The sequence below is a fragment of the Saccopteryx bilineata genome, chromosome 12 (assembly GCF_036850765.1).
Source record: "Saccopteryx bilineata isolate mSacBil1 chromosome 12, mSacBil1_pri_phased_curated, whole genome shotgun sequence".
Taxonomy (NCBI): Eukaryota; Metazoa; Chordata; class Mammalia; order Chiroptera; family Emballonuridae; genus Saccopteryx; species Saccopteryx bilineata.
The window spans coordinates 24,132,635-24,148,170 of NC_089501.1; the positions used below are offsets into that span (position 1 = coordinate 24,132,635).

The following is a 15,536-nucleotide window of genomic DNA, read 5'->3' on the forward strand; positions in this document are numbered from 1 at the left end:
CCAAGGGCACAGCACCCAGCCATCTCCGGGCAGCCTTCTGTTTCCGTTTAGTCGGATGTGCCACAGGCAACCTATTTGTAATCGGAGGATTGTTACTTGTTATTTACTATGTGGCTTGTACCCCCTGAAAAGTTGATAAGGGTTTATTAGTCTGCTGTGGAACACGCATTCTGTTTATCCTGCAGTAAATTGAATCTTCTGAAGTGTGCCCCTACTGAGCAAACAGGACGGAACATTGCCCGGCAGTTACCGGAACCTGAGTCCCAGCGGCACAGCCACACAGCCACCTTTCCAGATCGTTTTGCTCACAACCACTCTTGCGGGTCTTCCTGAAGAAGGTTCAAAGAGAGCCGGTTATGAGGACGCGGGAATCCTGTGCCAGGTGACACATGGAGCCCCAGCTCAAAACTCTGCACACTGCTGGGAACAGAAACAACACCCTTCTCCACACCAATTTTTCCCCCTTTGATCGACTGACAAATGCTATTGTCTATAAAATTTGACTGCAGTTTCTCCCTGGGGCAGTTAAAAAGCATTATCTTGGAGGAAGCTTACCTTCTCTACACTGCTCATGGCCTGGAAATAGATGTTGTATCCTTTGCGGGGAACCAAAGGGGGGTTCCAAAAGCCCTGATAGGTCCTATTGTCACCCACTGTGAATGGGGCAGGTTCAGGAAGATTCCCTGGGGGCAGCTCAGCTGCGAAGTAGTAGGGTGCTCCCCCGCTCATGGCATTTTGGTACGTGACAGGCACCTGGTAGCATTCCATTGCTCCCGCTTCTCGCTTGGTTCGGTGTGGGTGCAGCTCTTCCACCACAATCTGATAAGCACTTTGTGCAAAAAGAAAATCAAGTATACATTAAGAGATTCTAGAGACTAGACTTTCTCAAAATAAGAATATAATATTGACTAATAACAGGCAACATTTAAAAGCCGTTAAAAAGTCAGCCTTGAACATCTTGCATTCTTATTTTCAGCTCTTTTGCAATAAAATAGAATTTTATGTGGCTTCCAACCCCAACATAATTAGTAAGGTTATAAAACACCAGGCTAGAATTCTACACATTTTTTAAATATTGAGAAATGAGACACCCTAAGAAGGAACCTGACATTAACCAGAGACAAATAATGGATTAAGTTCTTTGTCTGATATTTTAAAATGTCTACAGTTAACATTTTTCTTTGAAATGATAGTAAAAAAAAAAAGCCAGCTCCAAGGGCCAACGGAGTGGCCGCCTCAGGGCGGAGCTCAAAGCTCTGGTTGTGGTTGTCAGGATGTTAGAGACAGAATGTGCTGACAAGTATTTCCACCTCTTGACCTTGCCACAGCGTCAACTTTGGCTCACAGCTACGCAGAGCTAAAGCTCAAGTGACATGCTGCAATGCGGGCACAGATGGACAGAAATCTGTCCTCGCCACTGAAATAGACTGCCTCCTTCTTCTGGAGTTGTTAATAATAAAATGTTTCAAATTGTAGAAACAGATGGCATTTGGCCTAAGAAAGCTCAAGCGTAAACCTTTCAATATACACTTTCTTTAACGTCTTAAAACTTTTCTATAGTAGCTATTATTTTACAGAGGAAAGAAAAAAAAATGCAACTTTAAAATACAGATCCGCCTGACCACTTACAGTATTTTTTAAATCAATTTCTGAAACTGGTATATTAATAATATTCTTCCTTGGTAGAACATTCTTTAAGCAAACGTTTTTAAGAACTGTAAACCCAAGACAATTGATGTTATTAACAGTTTCTATGTTATTAATTAATATAATAGAATTATGTTTCAAAATTCCTGAAAATTATTAGAAAATGCAGTGTGGTCACGTATGTAAATTGAATACAAGCCGTGTGCAGAGCTGCCTGCTGGACTCCAAGGCTGCAGGAAAATAAGCTCATTCAATGTAGGGAACACAGTTGATATTAAATGGACCTCCAGCAGAAACAGAATATTTTCTTTAATAAACTTCCATAATACAGAAAAGAGGGAGGGACACACACACACACACTGATTGAATCTGCTTCTATGAAAATTAAATATTAAAATTTTAGAATCTGGTATAAAATTTTAATTTCATATAAGCTGTATTATACCTACAAACAGAAGACCTTCATATATTTTAAAAAAAGGAGTTTTATAAATTAAATATTTTTCTCTTTAATTATTCAAGTTCCCATTAAAATATTGCTAAGAAATTGGTAGGTTGGTATTCATCTTCATTCTGTTAGAAATAGTATAAAACCCGTATAAATGTCAGAAATTGAGATTTGGGCAGAAGCTTGTGTGATTTGAAATTCCATGTACTGCATCATTCTTTCTGTCTCTGCCAAGTTGGGTCTGAAAGCTCCTAGAAATGCTATTAACCAGATCCATGCTCTCTGAGGGGTCCGTGGAAGAGCCACTTGCTAATTTTAAAATACAGGAAATACATAAGCATAAACTTTCAAGAGAAAAATAAAGATCATAGCTGAAAATGCTATGTTAAGCAAACCCAGTATTTTTTTTCTGTTCATTTTCAATGTAAAATCCATACTTGGATGATACACATTGTATACCTTGTGGATACATACATAGATGTAGAAAAACTCACATATGCACACATTCAATCTTAACTAATTATACTATATTGACATAGGTTGTACATTCCAAATTCAGAAATTTCATGCAAAATAGCTCATCTATGCAAAATAGCTCTCCAATCTATGAGGACAAAGCACACTGCAGATGTTGGAGAGGAGTAATGGAAAAGAAAGGGTGATCTGCTCTTTGGGAGAGAGCTCATCAAACTGGAGCTGGACTTAACGTAAAAGTTGTTAGATTCACTTTTAAAAGATTATGTTTTCCCTTCATTGTCCAATTTGTCTGAGCAAGCTGTTCTCCAAATATATTCTCTCCCTTCTTCCGAACTGTTCTTTTCCCACTGCTACTTTCTTCTTTATCAATATAAATTAATTAAAGGACAGAAAAAAAGGAACGAGAACTCAAATGAGAAGTGATTTGACTGATTACATGAAATGGGCCTGTGCTTTCACATCCTTATGGCTGTCTAATTACTTAATGGTACTTAATTCTAGCTAGATTTAAATATTATTTGAGCTTAGTACTCTAGCAATTTAAAGTATTCCAAAGTCACTTGAAGATTTATTCACTCTACCCATATTTCATATATTCTCTATTCCTTTTAATGACATTTTAAAAATATTTCTACAATTAAGTTAAAACCAATATACAGGCATTATTAATCTTCACTCAATAATCAAAATATGATTTCCTTATACTAAAAAACTAGAAAAGATTTCATTATACTATAATCTAACATGATTAAATACTAAAATGCAGTCATTCTTCATTTTGTGGGAGGCCAAACAATGACATCTCATCATACAATTTATCTTCAGTTTATAAGACTGTGAGAAAACATACTAAGGGATCTGACATTAGCTCAAAAAGTGATTATATTAGGGACTGAAAAGATGGCAGTGGAGTAGGCAGAGGCACAGACACCCAGCTCTCACCACCAAACTGGAATACAAATCAATTTAGGAAAAATCAGCATGAAAAACCAACTCTGAACTACAAGAACAGCTCTCAAAAACCAAGGAGCAAAGAAGAAGCCACAACAAACCTGGTAGGTAGCACCTGAATCTCCCCTGCTTACAGGAATGGGGGGGGGTGAGGCTGAGAGCCCAGAGGGGATCTCACACAAGGGAAAAGAGCAGAAACTACTGCTCACAGCCACTTGCCTGGCGACCAGAGAGCAAGGTGAGTTGAAAAGACCAGCTTATCTCCCAAGCGTAAAGGAAAGAGAGAGGGACAGACTGTGAGGGGCTAAGGAATGAAGGAGACAACCTAAAAAAGCTGACTCATCCGTGCTGGAGGTGGACATAGCTGGGGGAGGGACTGAACCTTTCACAAAACAGAGCTGAATTGCTTCCGGATAAGAGATCTCCAGAGATCTATGCAGCTCCAATCAGTGCAACAAGACACAGCTGAAAACAAGAAGTGGGGAGGAGGGGCAGTAACTCAGGTCTCCATGGAGATCTGAGATACACCTCCCCCTATTGAAGCCGAGAAAACACCCAGAGAAATTAATTGGCTAAAGAGGCCTTTAGAGTCTCAGGTTACACCTATTACATTCCTGGATACAGTTTCAAGGAAGCCCCCTGTTGACAGCAGTAAAAAGACTATCAACTGTTAAGAAAACAAACAAATCAAGACTTCAAAGCTGCCCAAATCCAAAAGTGGATTACAGATACCAACCCAAGAAGACCTAGAAATAACACAACTGAAAACTGGAGGCAGACAACACCAAGCCTAGACTTAACCAACTCTACAAATAAAACACCCCAAAACAGACAATGAGAAGACAAAGAAGTGCAATCCAAATGAAACCACAAGACACACCTTCAGGAGATGAACTGAGTGATATGGAAATAATCAAACTTCCAGATGCGGAGTTCAAAATAATGATTGTAAGGATGCTTAGGGATCTTAGAACAACAATGGATGGTCATTATGAACACCTAAATAAAGAAATAGCAAGTATAAAAAAGAATCAGTCGGAGATGACAAATACAATATCAGAAATAAAGACCACAATGGAAGGAATTAAAAACAGGATAGAAAGACCTGAGGATCAAATCAGCGAGTTGGAGGACAACTGGAATGAAGGCATGAAAGCAGAGAAGAGAAAAGAGACTCAAAAAGTCAGAGGAAACCCTGAGAGAGCTCTGTGACAACATGAAGAGAAATAATATCTGCATCATAGGGGTTCCTGAAGAAGAAGAAAAAGAACAAAGAATAGAGACTTTGTTCAATCATATCATACCTGAAAACTTCCCTAAATTAATGCAAGAGAAACTCTCACAAGTCCAAGAAGCACAGAGGACTCCATTAAAGAGAAACCCAAAGAAACGTACACCAAGATAATCATAATTAAAATACCAAAGCTAAGAGATAAAGAGAAAATATTAAAAGCTGCATGAGAAAAAATAGTTATCACCTACAAAGGAACCCCCATAAGGATGACATCTGACTTCTCAACAGAAACACTTGAGGCCAGTAGGGAATGGCAAGAAATATTCAAAGTAATGCAGGACAAGAACCTACAACCAAGACTACTTTATCCAGCAAGGCTATCATTTAAAATCGAAGGAGAAATAAAAAGCTTCCCAGACAAAAAACAACTCAAGGAATTCATTACAAACAAACCAATGCTGCAGGAAATGTTAAGGGGCCTTCTGTAAACAGATCAAAGTGGGAAAAGAATATAGCAAAAAAGGAATACACCTTTAAAGAAGAAAATGGCAATAAAAAACTACATATCAATAATAACCTTAAACATAAATGGATTAAATGATCCAATCAAAAGACATAGGGTAGCTGTGTAGATAAGAAAACAGGACCCATACATATGCTGTCTACAACAGACACACCTTAGAACAAAAGATACACATAGATTGAAGGTAAAAGGATGGAAAACATTTCATGCAAATGGAAATGGAAAAAAAGCTAGGGTAGCAATACTTATATCAGACAAATTGGACATTAAAACAAAGGATATAGTAAGAGATAAAGAAGGCCACTACATAATGATAAAGAGAGTAATCCAAGAGGAAGATATAACTATTATAAATATCTACACACCTAATATAGGAGCACCTAAATATATAAAGAAGACTTTGATGGATTTAAAGGGCGAGATCAACAGCAATACTATAATAGTAGGGGATTTCAATACCCCACTAACATCACTAGATAGATCCTCAAGAAAGAAAATTAACAAAGAAACAGCAGACTTATTGGAAACACTAGATCAACTCGATTTAATAGATATCTTCAGAACCTTTCACCCTAAAGCAGCAGAATATACATTCTTTTCAAGTGCTCATGGTACATTCTCTAGGATAGACCACATGTTAGGGCACAAAAATGCTCTTAACAAATTTAAGAAGACTGAAATCATATCAAGCACTTTCTCCGATCACAATGGCATGAAACTAGAAATGAATCACAACAGAAAAGCTCAAAAAATCTCAAACACATAGAAACTAAATAGCAGGTTGTTAAATAATTAATGGATTAAGAATGAGATCAAAGAAGAAATAAAAAAATTCCTAGAAACAAATGACAATGAGCATACAAAAACTCAAAATTTATGGACACAGCAAAAGCAGTACTGAGAGGGAAGTTCATAGCACTATAGGCACACTTTCAGAAGCTAGAAAAAGCTCAAATAAACAACTTAACCCTGCATCTAAAAGAATTAGAAAAAGAACAGCAAGTAAAGCCCAAATATAGTAGAAGGAAGGAAATAATAAAGGTCAGAGCAGAAATAAATGACATAGAGGCTAAAGAAACAATACAGAGGATCAATGAAACTAGGAGCTGGTTCTTTGAAAAGGTAAACAAGACTGATGAACCTTTAACTAGACTCACCAAGAAAAAAAGAGAGAGGACTCAAATAAATAAAATTAGAAATGAGAGAGGAGAAATAACAACTGACACAACAGAAATACAAAATATTGTAAGAAAATACTATGAAGAACTGTATGCCAAAAAACTAAACAACCTAGATGAAATGGACAAATTCCTTGAAACATACAATCTTCCAAAAATCAATCTGGAAGAATCAGAAAACCTAAACAGACCGATTACAACAAATGAGATCAAAACAGTTATCAAAAAACTCCCAACAAAGAAAAGTCTGGGGCCCGATGGCTTCACAACGGAATTCTACCAAATATTCAAAGTAGAACTAACTCCTATCCTTCTCAAACTATTTCAAAAAATTCAAGAGGAAGGAAGACTTCCAAACTTCTTTTATGAGGCGAGCATAATTCTGATTCCAAAACCAGGCAAAGACAACACAAAGAAAGAAAATTATAGGCCAATATCTCTGATGAATATAGATGCTAAAACCCTCAACAAAATATTAGCAAACTGGATCCAACAATATATAGAAAAAATTATACACCATGATCAAGTGGGATTTATTCTGGGAGGCAAGGATGGTACAATATTCGTAAATCAATCAATGTGATTCATCACATAAACAAAAGAAAGGAGAAAAACCACATGGTAATTTCAATAGATGCAGAAAAAGCATTTGATAAAATCCAGCATCCATTCATGATCAAAACTCTCAGCAAAGTGGGAATACAGGGAACATACCTCAACATGATAAAAGCCATCTATGAGAAACCAACAGCCAAGATCATACTCAATGGGCAAAAATTAAAAGCAATACCCTTAAGATCAGGAACACGGCAGGGGTGCCCCCTTTCACCACTCTTATTTAACATAGTCCTGGAAGTCCTAGCCACAGCAATCAGACAACAAGAAGAAATAAAAGGCATTCAAGTTGGAAAAGAAGAAGTAAAACTATCATTATTTGCAGATGATATGATATTATATATAGAAAACCCTAAAGTCTCAGTCAAAAAGCTACTGGACCTGATAAATGAATTCAGCAAAGTGGCAGGATATAAAATCAATACTCAGAAATCAGAGGCATTTTTATACACCAAAAATGAACAGTCAGAAAGAGAAATTAAGGAAACGATCCCCTTCATAATTACAACCAAAAAAATAAAGTACCTATGAGTAAACTTAACCAAGGAGACTAAAGACTTGTACTCAGAAAATTACAAAGCATTGATAAAAGAAATCAAGGAAGATACAAACAAGTGGAAGCATATACCGTGCTCATGGTTAGGAAGAATAAACATCATTAAAATGTCTATTTTACCCAAAGCAATCTATAAATTCAATGCAATACCAATTAAAATACCAATGACATACTTCAAAGATATAGACCACATATTCCAAAAATTTATATGGAACCAAAAAAGAACACAAATAGCCTCAGCAATCTTTAAAAAGAAGAATAAAGTGGGAGGTATCACACTTGCTGATATCAAGTTATACTACAAGGCCATTGTACTCAAAACAGCCTGGTACTGGCATAAGAACAGGCATATAGATCAATGGAACAGAACAGAGAACTCAGAAATAAACCCACAGTTCTATAAACAACTGATATTTGACAAAGGAGGTAAGGAAATACAATGGAGTAAAGACAGCCTCTTTAACAAATGGTGTTGGGAAAATTGGACAGCTACCTGCAAAAAAATGAAACTAGATCACCAGCTTACACCACTCACAAAAATAAACTCAAAATGGATAAAAGACTTAAATGTAGGCCGTGAAACCATAAGCATCTTAGAAGAAAACATAGGCAGTAAGCTCTCCAACATCTCTCGGAGTAATATATTTGCTGATTTATCTCTATAGGGAAGTGAAATAAAAGACAGGATAAACAAATGGGACTATACCAAACTAAAGCTTTTGCACAGCTAAAGAGAACAAGAACAGAATAAAAAGACAAACTACACAATGGGAGAACATATTTGACAATACATCTGATAAGGGGTTAATCACCAAAATTTATAAAGAACTTGTAAATCTCAACACCAGGAAGACAAACAATCCAATCCAAAAATGGGCAAAAGAGATGAATAGACACTTCTCCAAAGAGGACATACAGATGGCCAATAGGCATATGAAAAAATGCTCAACATCACTAATCATTAGAGAAATGCAAATTAAAACCACAATGAGATATCATCTCACATCAGCCAGAATGGCGCTCATCAACAAAACAACACAGAATCAGTGCTGGCGAGGATGTGGAGAAAAGGGAACCCTCCTGCACTGCTGGTGGGAATGCAGACTGGTGCAGCCACTGTGGAAAACAGTATGGAGATTCCTCAAAAAACTGAAAATCGAACTGCCTTTTGACCCAGCTATCCTACTTTTAGGAATATACCCCAAAGACACCATAGAACGGCTCCAAAAGGAGAAATGCACCCCCATGTTTGTGGCAGCATTGTTCACAATAGCGAAGATCTGGAAACAGCCCAAGTGTCCGTCAGAGGACGAGTGGATTAAAATCTTTGGTACATATATACTGTGGAATACTACTCAGCCATAAGAAATGATGACATCGGATCATTTACAATAACATGGATGGACCTTGATAACATTATACGGAGTGAAATAAGTAAATCAGAAAAAAACTAAGAACTATATGAATCCATACATAGAAGGGACATAAAAATGAGACTCAGAGACATGAACAAGAATGTGATGGCAACAGGGGTGGGGAGTGGGGGGAGGGGGGATGGGGCTAAGAAGGAGAGAGGGGTTGGGGGAGGGGAGGGGCACAAGAAAACCAGATAGAAGGTGACAGAAGACAATTTAACTTTGGGGGAGGGGTACACAGCATAATCAAATGTCAAAATAATCTAGAGATGTTTTCTTTCAACATATGTACCCTGACTTATCAACGTCACTGCATTAAATTTAATAAATAAATTTTTTTTAAAAAGTGATTATATTATACATTTGGTAATAGTTTTCTTGATGTAATGCTTAAAATTGTTGAAGCTGAATCCGAATTACCTACAACAGCCTGCCAGGGGGTTTTCAATCTCTAGTTAACAAAACTCTGTGACCAGTTGTGGGATTCAAATAATTTAACAACTGGTTCTCTGCTCCAATGGCCCTAACGACAGTGTTAAGTATAAAAAAAGATACACCGAAAGGTAGTTTATTATTTCATGCATTTAATACTTAAATAAGCACAATGAAAAAGGTACACAAAACTAGATTATGTTATAAGAAAGTTTAAAAATATTAATAAAAAGATTAAATAATAACTGACAAAAAATAAAACTGTTATTTAAGATATTTCCATATTGCTTCTTGATTGGCGTCCTCACTTGCAATTTTTTTCACCTCTGGACAGAATGAACATGACTACAGGCACTTAGAAAATGATGCGCAGATGAACGTTAAAAAAGAGTAAGGAATGTATATTTGTGATTTCCACATTGGGCGGCTGCCCAGGTGCCCAACTTAGAACGCTGGTTACAAGTGTCATTTTAACAACCGGCTCACCGAACTCAACAAAAAATTAGGTATTGTTTTTGCCAAACCTGTAAGAACAGGCTGAATCCGGCCACTGTCTGTGACTCTGAGTATAGTTTCATCTGGTACACCTTCTTAGTAATATCAGAGAAGAAATTTTGCAAAATTGTATAATTCCTAATTTAAAAAAAAATCTAAAATGTCTCCTTAGAGCTTCAGGAGAAATTCCCCAAATCGAATGTTTTACTGTTTATCTGAGGAACAGACTAGACTTTATAAGAATTGAGAGAAACCACTGTTTATAGTGCACCACTGCCAACATTTTGATGATTCAGAGTAAAGGTTTAATTGTAATTTAGTTACTATCATATTTCCTGCTCTCCAACTCAAAATAACAAAGCTCAAAATTCTGGAATTAACTTTAACAAGGTTTATTTTTAATGTGTTATATCTCTTGCAACATACCATTTGGGGACACAAACAAAATTGCCTTATCTGTTTATTTACTCCAGTATCCAGCTCAGCTCCCGGAACATACTGAATATTACTGAATGAGTGCATTTAAGGAAATTATTGATGGACGAACTCTACCTAACAAGGATTTCCCAGGTACTATGACAGAGGTTTTCAAAATTGGAGTATGTTTGACATTAGGAAAACCAGAGTAGAAAGAATTAAATATTTTACTGGAGTTGGGACAAATGGATTATGAAATGCAGTCTGGTAGAGGCCAGTTACGCTGTGAAGTAAAAAGAGATAGAACCTGGTATTTAGAGTCTCTGACAGCAAACAAAGCTAACAGACAGATGCTGTCAGGAGGTGGTAAATAAGTATGGCTTTCATTGGGAGGGGCGGGGAAGGGCCACCAATAGAGTGGAAATGAAAACAAGCATTAGCAGAGAAGAAATTTTGATAGGGTGACATAAATAAAGAAGAAATTGGGTGGAAAGTAAAAGTTTCAAGAACCTGAAGGTAGTAATGAGGATCCAATCCAAGATTTGAAGCACCAGGCCATAAATACAGTGCTCTGAAAATCGATTAAATTAAGTTGGGTCCTCATTTTCAAAGAGATTGGAGCACCAGGCAATTTAAGCTTCAAGATGAGGCTCCAGCTACTGCTAGCTAGCAAAACCAACGTAGGACTGTGGTCAGAGGAAAGAAGGCGGGACTGACTGAAGGATTTAAAAAGCAAAGGAGGCAGGGCTTCTCTGAGGCCAAATTCCCTGACCAGACCAGTCTTGTTGTGCCACTTGGCCCCCACCTATGCGTGACACCAGATACCTGGGCAAATCAGTACAAAAAATCTAAAGAGGGAAATGATGGGGTTAGATTATCAGTGGAGAAACTTAATTTTTCCTGGTAGCAATACTCTTTTAATACACTTTTTATTTGTTTATATATCATTTAATTATCCTTTTATACTATTACAGATTTAAATTTATTTGAGTCTTATTCTCCAAAGTGTAAAATAGGGAGTTCAATTTCAGGAAAGGTCAAGTATCTTTCCAATAAATTTGAAGACATGCATTTCTGTGTCAGGGAAATAGATTATATGATTATTAAGGATTGTTTTTGCATAACCATGAATTCAGGCTATGTGAATTTTTGATAATTAAAAAATTTTTGTGTTATGTAAAAGTGTGGAAGACATTTGATTTATAAATGTGTCACTGATAACATGCTCATCAATCCAACAAATCTTTTGAACACCATCCAGGAGCAAAGGATTTCCAAGACTGCAGCCAGTTCCGATCATCCATGACCAATGTACATGCAGACTCTGTGTTTGTTGTGCTCATTTTATCTTTGGTTTACAAGGCCTAGCAGGGTGACCGACATATAATACATGGCCAGTCAATCTCTGTGTAATAAATCGATTAAAGGAATAAAAAGTTAATGTATGTTATGTAGAAAAATTGCACACTGTGTTTCCAACTTACATTAAGTAAAGCCAAATTCGCTCAAATATCTAACTCTTATAAGATAAATGCAAGTACCTGACATCTCATTTAAAAAGTAGCAGGCCCTGGCCGGTTGGCTCAGCGGTAGAGCGTTGGCCTGGCATGCAGGGGACCCGGGTTCGATTCCCGGCCAGGGCACATAGGAGAAGCGCCCATTTGCTTCTCTACCCCCACCCCCTCCTTCCTCTCTGTCTCTCTCTTCCCCTCCTGCAGTCAAGGCTCCACTGGAGCAAAGATGGCCCGGGTGCTGGGGATGGCTCCTTGGCCTCTGCCCCAGGCGCTAGAGTGGCTCTGGTCTCGGCAGAGCGACCCCCGGAGGGGCAGAGCATCGCCCCCTGGTGGGCAGAGCATCGCCCCTGGTGGGCATGCCGGGTGGATCCCGGTCAGGCGCATGCGGGAGTCTGTCTGACTGTCTCTCCCTGTTTCCAGCTTCAGAAAAATACAAAAAAAAAAAAAGCAGTAGCAGAAGCGAACACCTACAAAGTAAATTCTAGCACAGGTGGAACATGTGAATGATACTGATGACTTGTCAACAGAAAAAGATACTGTATGCAGCATTGTCTCTTTCTCCTTTGGGTCAGCAATCAGAATTACTCACAGGGCACTGACTCATGAACAGAGAACTGCACACTTACTTTGCATTTTCAAGAACCAATGTTTCCCAGGTGCTTATATTACAAGTGTATTAAGTCATCTCTCTTTTCCTCTGGTATGGTTTTCCCAAGCATGTTAGCCAGACAGGCTCAGAGTTTCCTTTATAAATTTAGGTTCTTTTATTTATACATTCTTAATTAAAAGTATTTCTCCATTTCTAGTGGTATACGATTAGGTGAATGGTTAGTATGTGTTAATAAGGTCAAATGTATTCATTTTATACATAACATAAAGATTAATTTTGTTTTTAATGAACATGTAAACAACTTGAGATGATTCAGTTATGAAATACCTGTACTGATCTTTGTGCCTTGATTTTTTTCTCAACAGAAGTATGAAAACAAAAGTATTCACAAATATCTTTGAAGTTTGCTTCAGTTTTAAATATTTATCTAAAATGGTTGGAACAATTTGACTCAATCCCCCAAAAAAGGTTCAGAATTTCATGCAAAATGATGGTAATGGGGAAGATTTTAATATTAGAAAGTAAAAGGATATACAAATTTAATTTTAATATTTACTATGGAATTTTTGATAAGCAACATTTTACAAATCAAAAGGAAATACAGGCTACATTCATTATATGTATTCTACTTTTATATTCTCAAAGCTTTCTATTTTTCATTTATACATATGACGTTATTCATAACAGATTTGATGAATTGTATAGGAGGCGTTTTCTCATTCTATTTCTGATGAATACCTTCAAAGTTCATATACTACAGATATTGACAGAGGAAGTAAAATGAAATGAGTCTAAGGAAAAATATTAAAGAGCAATGTTCTTAAATCAAACAGCACAGAAAGGTGAATATGTGACTTCAGGAATATCTCAAAAATTCCCTTAGAATTCTACAAGTCTATCTTTAGTCTTTGTCCAAATGAAAAAACAAAGACAACACAAAAGAGAAATAAAACCTTCTGAAAGTAATTGTCAAATGTTCGGCTCTTAGAAATGATCCGTTCACAATATTGGCTGCTAAGCAACTACGAGAAATCAACCCACCTAATGGCTGTTCTTGCCTCTTACCTGATAGGTGCACCTTTGGCCTGGGCTGGTCTCAACAGTACAGTTATTGTGGTGGCAGTTTCATTGAGAGAGGCATCAACTCCTTCATAGTCGGGCAAAGTTGGAGCTGATGAGTGATTAACGACAAAAAGAAATTGCAATCAATTAACAGGAATATATTATAGTTCGGGTTGAATAAATGATCCTGACTGAGGGAAAAAAATCAATTTAATACTTAATTATCTAAAATGCATTTTATTTTTGTAGAATAACATATGTCAATGTACGTTAACCCTGGGAACCTCTGGTGGCAGAAGATATAAAGTAAATAGTTTCAAAAGTTAAATAATAATTGGACGACTTATGACACACTCCAAAGATTTTTAAGGATGCTTTAGGTTTTAGTTTCCGGAGACCTTGAAATCAGCAATGATGGGGCAGGGCGAAGGTGGGAACAGTGGAGAGTCTGGGGAGTCCTGGCTATAGAGCTGCACATGGAGATGTAGGGATAGAGAGTCTGGGGAGTCCTGGCTATAGAGCTGCACATGGAGATGTAGGGATAGAGAGTCTGGGGAGTCCTGGCTATAGAGCTGCACATGGAGATGTAGGGATAGAGAGTCTGGGGAGTCCTGGCTATAGAGCTGCACATGGAGATGTAGGGATAGAGAGTCTGGGGAGTCCTGGCTATAGAGCTGCACATGGAGATGTAGGGATAGGAACCAAGGTAAAGGCTGCCTGGTGAGGAGGTGCCCTTCATGATCTAATGGTTGTAGGATGACCCCATATTAGTATTTGGGTCATTGTCACAAATGTGGTTACAATAGAAACATGTCAAAGAAGTGTGATAAATGGGAATGGGAACATTAGTTTTTATTTACCATGAATTAATACATTAGTTGCAAGATTCTTAAAAATAAATGTCATATTGTACATTTACAAAATATTTGATAATATTGGGGGAGAGGAGAACTTTCTTCTCAAACTGATTGAAAAAGTAGCCTTCAGTGGCTTTTTCCATGTAGAAAGATGTTTAAAGGGAGCATATAATCTGTAAAATGTGTGCATTGTAGGAATAACAGAACAAATGGTATCTAATAAATTTTTTAAATTTTTATTTATTCATTGAACATTTAATGAATGCATAATGTATATTATAAACATAAAGAAAAAGGAAGTGTAGTTTCTTACATTTATAAAATTAAAAGGATGGGATCACAGTTTACCAAAAATGAGTCATAAAAAGTTTACAGCAAAATATTAAATGACCAAAAAAGGAAGAGTTAATTTACCAAAATAGTGGTTTCCAAACTAGTGAGATTAGAAGCACGTAGAAGACTTCAAACACAAAATTTGCCCCTCTCCCCTAGAGTTTCTGATTCAGTAGATCTGGGAGGGGCCTGATCACGTGCCTTTCTGGAGAGTTTCCACATGATGTTGATGTGGTGGTCTCGGGGAAGAACCACTACTCCAAACTAATATTAGGAGTTATGAAGATAAACAGGGAGGACTTCAGGGTTTAGGGGATGCTTAAGATGAATTGTTCACACAGTAAAAAAATCACCAGAAAGAGAAAGCATAGATTAAATTCCAGAGAGAGAAAAGAGTATGTTTGAAGATAACTAACATGAAATGACAAGGTGTGTTCTAACAACTGTAAGCAGTTCGTTGTAGGTGGAACTTTGTGTTCATGGGTTAGAATGGAAAGTGGAAAGAGCTGTATACAATGAATAGCCACAAATGCCAACCATGCATGAATGTTTGGGCTTTATCCTACTAAATACAATATATTAGATTTTGAAAAGAAAAAACTTCAGAAGGAAATATATGTCATATAAAGAGCAACATAAAAATACATTGTGGCAATGTAAGCCTGAAGGCAAGGGTACTGCTTAGAAAGACATTTCAATGACTGGTTTAAACGTGGTCCAGATAGAAAGAAAGGGATACTGACATCAGAAACAGGCAGATTATCTGAGAATT

At 37.1% G+C, this 15,536-nt stretch overlaps 1 protein-coding gene across 6 annotated transcripts in view; it reads right to left on the minus strand.

Moving 5' to 3' along the window:
- The window catches only part of PTPRK (protein tyrosine phosphatase receptor type K), a 591,572-nt gene that overhangs the window by 112,290 nt on the left and 463,746 nt on the right, over positions 1-15,536 (minus strand). For all 6 annotated transcript variants that reach the window (XM_066248523.1, XM_066248520.1, XM_066248518.1 and 3 more), the window contains exons 11-12: positions 13,578-13,683; positions 556-829 (exon numbers count right to left, since the gene is read on the minus strand). In XM_066248523.1, coding sequence (XP_066104620.1) covers positions 556-829; positions 13,578-13,683 — 380 coding nt within the window. The remainder of the gene's footprint in view (positions 1-555; positions 830-13,577; positions 13,684-15,536) is intronic.